The sequence below is a fragment of the Ictidomys tridecemlineatus genome, chromosome 5 (assembly GCF_052094955.1).
Source record: "Ictidomys tridecemlineatus isolate mIctTri1 chromosome 5, mIctTri1.hap1, whole genome shotgun sequence".
Lineage (NCBI taxonomy): Eukaryota > Metazoa > Chordata > Mammalia > Rodentia > Sciuridae > Ictidomys > Ictidomys tridecemlineatus.
Window position 1 is genome coordinate 46726008 of NC_135481.1, and position 2667 is coordinate 46728674.

The 2667-nt window shown below is 36.1% G+C and overlaps 1 protein-coding gene across 1 annotated transcript; it reads right to left on the reverse strand.

The window, feature by feature from the left end:
• Positions 1 to 1064: 1064 nt before the first annotated feature.
• LOC101956213 (olfactory receptor 4F15) lies at positions 1065 to 2007 on the reverse strand. The gene has a single exon (XM_005337162.3). The coding sequence runs from the start codon at positions 1998 to 2000 to the stop codon at positions 1065 to 1067; it is 936 nt and encodes a 311-aa protein (XP_005337219.3). The 5' UTR covers positions 2001 to 2007.
• Between the last annotated feature and the right edge of the window lie 660 nt (positions 2008 to 2667).

Genomic DNA, 2667 nt, shown 5'->3' on the forward strand with positions numbered 1-2667 from the left:
AAGGATGGAAGTCTTTAGGCTAACACCTTTGTTAGTATTATGTAAAGAAGAAGAAATATTTAATTTACACTTCTGTAAAAGCAAAGCAATACTAAAAGAGAGTGGTTTACGTTTATCAGTGATGCTTCTGTATTTTACACAACAGAAAGTATGCCTGACAGTATGTTCTGGCTTTTTTAAACACCTATAATATTTTGTGTGAGGAAGACAGGACATGACCAAGAGGCAATGCACCTTTAAAAGTGAATAAATGCTCCCAATACCTGTTCATCAGTTGGGAAATATCAAACTGTAGGGTCTATGTAGTCCACTAGAGGGCCAACCAAGGCTTGTATCCCAGCATGCTTTTCCACAGGTGCATGCCTCCCTTCTGAATATCATTTCCCACTGATGGGTTCAAATATTAGTCTCCAAATATACTACTTTAAATTAAATTTTGTCTCAGCAAGGAAACAGCCAAGGGTCAGGTGAAGGGTATAGGTGCAAGGTACTTATTGTCCTATTGTGAGTTTTGTTTTGGATATGGTTTTATAGGTACTTATTACATTGTGTAAAGTGTTTAATTAATAATGAAACAAAAATGAGGTAACATTGAAAAAATAAATTTTGTTTTAGGTTTTGTTTGCAGGGAATGGATCTAAGTAACTAGATAGATCTACTAGTCCACCTATATCATCATTCATCATGATATTTCCTGACATTCAAAAATTTAAGTTTGAAGTTATTTGCAAACTCGATGGGAAACAGAGGGGATGTCATTATATCCCATGATCATGTGATTAGAAGTTAAATCATATGACTTTGTTTAGATACATTGCTTCTGTGTACTAAAAAAAACAAACAAAAAAATAAAAACAAAAAACCTTAACAGGGTACACCCATTTCTAATGTTAGCAGAAAGCATTGAGTAAATTCTGTAGAGGATGAATAGACGTAATTCTAGTGTGAATAGAAGGAACTGGCCATCAATGTAGATGCCACTTTCAATTGAGCACATTAAAGGGCAGATGCCTAAGTACAGGTGTCCATCATGCAGAGCTCAGGAGCTCTCAATGACAGACTAGTCAGCAGAATCTGTCACAATGACACCGTTTGCTCAGTCTTTGTGTTGCTATCTTTATATCTTTGTTTCTCAATGTATAGATGAGAGGATTCAAGGCAGGGGTGATAGCAAAATCAACAATAAACATGTATTTGTCAACTGATGATGTGGGAAATGGCCATATATAGATAAATATGCATGGAGTGAAAAATAGAACCACCACAGTGATGTGAGCTGACAATGTGACAAGAGCCTTGGATAAGTCCCCAGAGGAACGTTTCCAGACAGTGACTAAAATGAAGACATAGGAAAGGAGGAGAAGGAAGAAGGTGCCTATGGTTATGACACCACTGTTGGCAGTAACAACAAACTCAAAGGTGGCTGCATCAGAGCATGCAAGCTGTATGATCCTGGGAAAGTCACAACAAAAGCTGTCTATTTTATTAGGACCACAAAAAGGCAAGTTGATAACAAATGAAAACTGAAACATGGCATGAATCACTCCTGTTACCCAGCTGATGACTATCAACAGAACACATGTTTTGGGGCTCATGATGGTCAAGTAGTGGAGAGGTTTGCAGATGGCTGCATACCTGTCAAATGCCATGGCTATCAGCAGCACCATTTCTGTTCCTCCGAAGGCGTGGATGAAGCATGTCTGTGTCATACAACTTTGGAAGGAAATTATTTTGTGTTCTGTTAACAGGTCTGTGATCATCTTGGGAACTGTGGTGGAAGATAGTCCCACATCATTGAAGGACAGGTTGGCCAGCAGGAAGTACATTGGAGAATGTAAGTGAGAATCAGCAATTACCAAAAAGACAACGAAGAGATTTCCCAGGATGATCCCTAAGTAGAGCAAGGAGAATGTTATCATGAGAATAACTTTAGTTTCCCAAGAACCTGAGAGTCCCAGCAGCACAAACTCAGAAACCACAGAGCCATTCAGTCCATCCATTGCTTTGTTCATAAGAACTGGTTTAAAACTACCTGTGGATAGAACATGATGAAGAGTCAGATTTCATGGTACTAATGTGCATTCCCCATTTATACTGCTACTCCTTTCTGTGAGTCAGACAGCCTTAGTTTAAAATCATTGAGTTGACTCAAAGAAAATATAAATCAAGGAGCTAGATAATGGAAGAGGAGAGTAATTTTGTAAAAAGAGAAAGAAATTTAACAAGAAATGCACACTTTGGTTTATTTTCCTTTTATTTTTTCCACAAGCAGAATTTTTGTGTCTTTTTAAATTTTTTTCTGCCAAGGATTTCTAGATATTTGCTGTGACATCTTTCCTAGGTTTTTACCTAGCCTGATAATATCAGTTGACTGAATTTCTTTATACATTATAATTGGTAGACTAATTACAAATATTTTGATGAATTTCTATTTTTGTCCAGTAAAAATAGATATTCAGGCTGATACTGTTATCTTCTGTCATTTTATTCCAGTTTCTGTGTCAGTTTTGTTGTTTGTACATTATCATAGAGGTGAGGTGTTCATATTGAGATTATTCACATGAAACATTTTAATCATAGTTTGTGCATGGTCCTCAATATTCAATAACTTATTTTAAAATAAAAACTTACACATTTTTATTTGTATATAAGAATTTGTAAATAAAT

Bases quoted from the DNA above. Each gene is read 5' to 3' on its own strand.
- LOC101956213 (XM_005337162.3), bottom strand. From the start codon at position 2,000: ATGGATGGACTGAATGGCTCTGTGGTTTCTGAGTTTGTGCTGCTGGGA.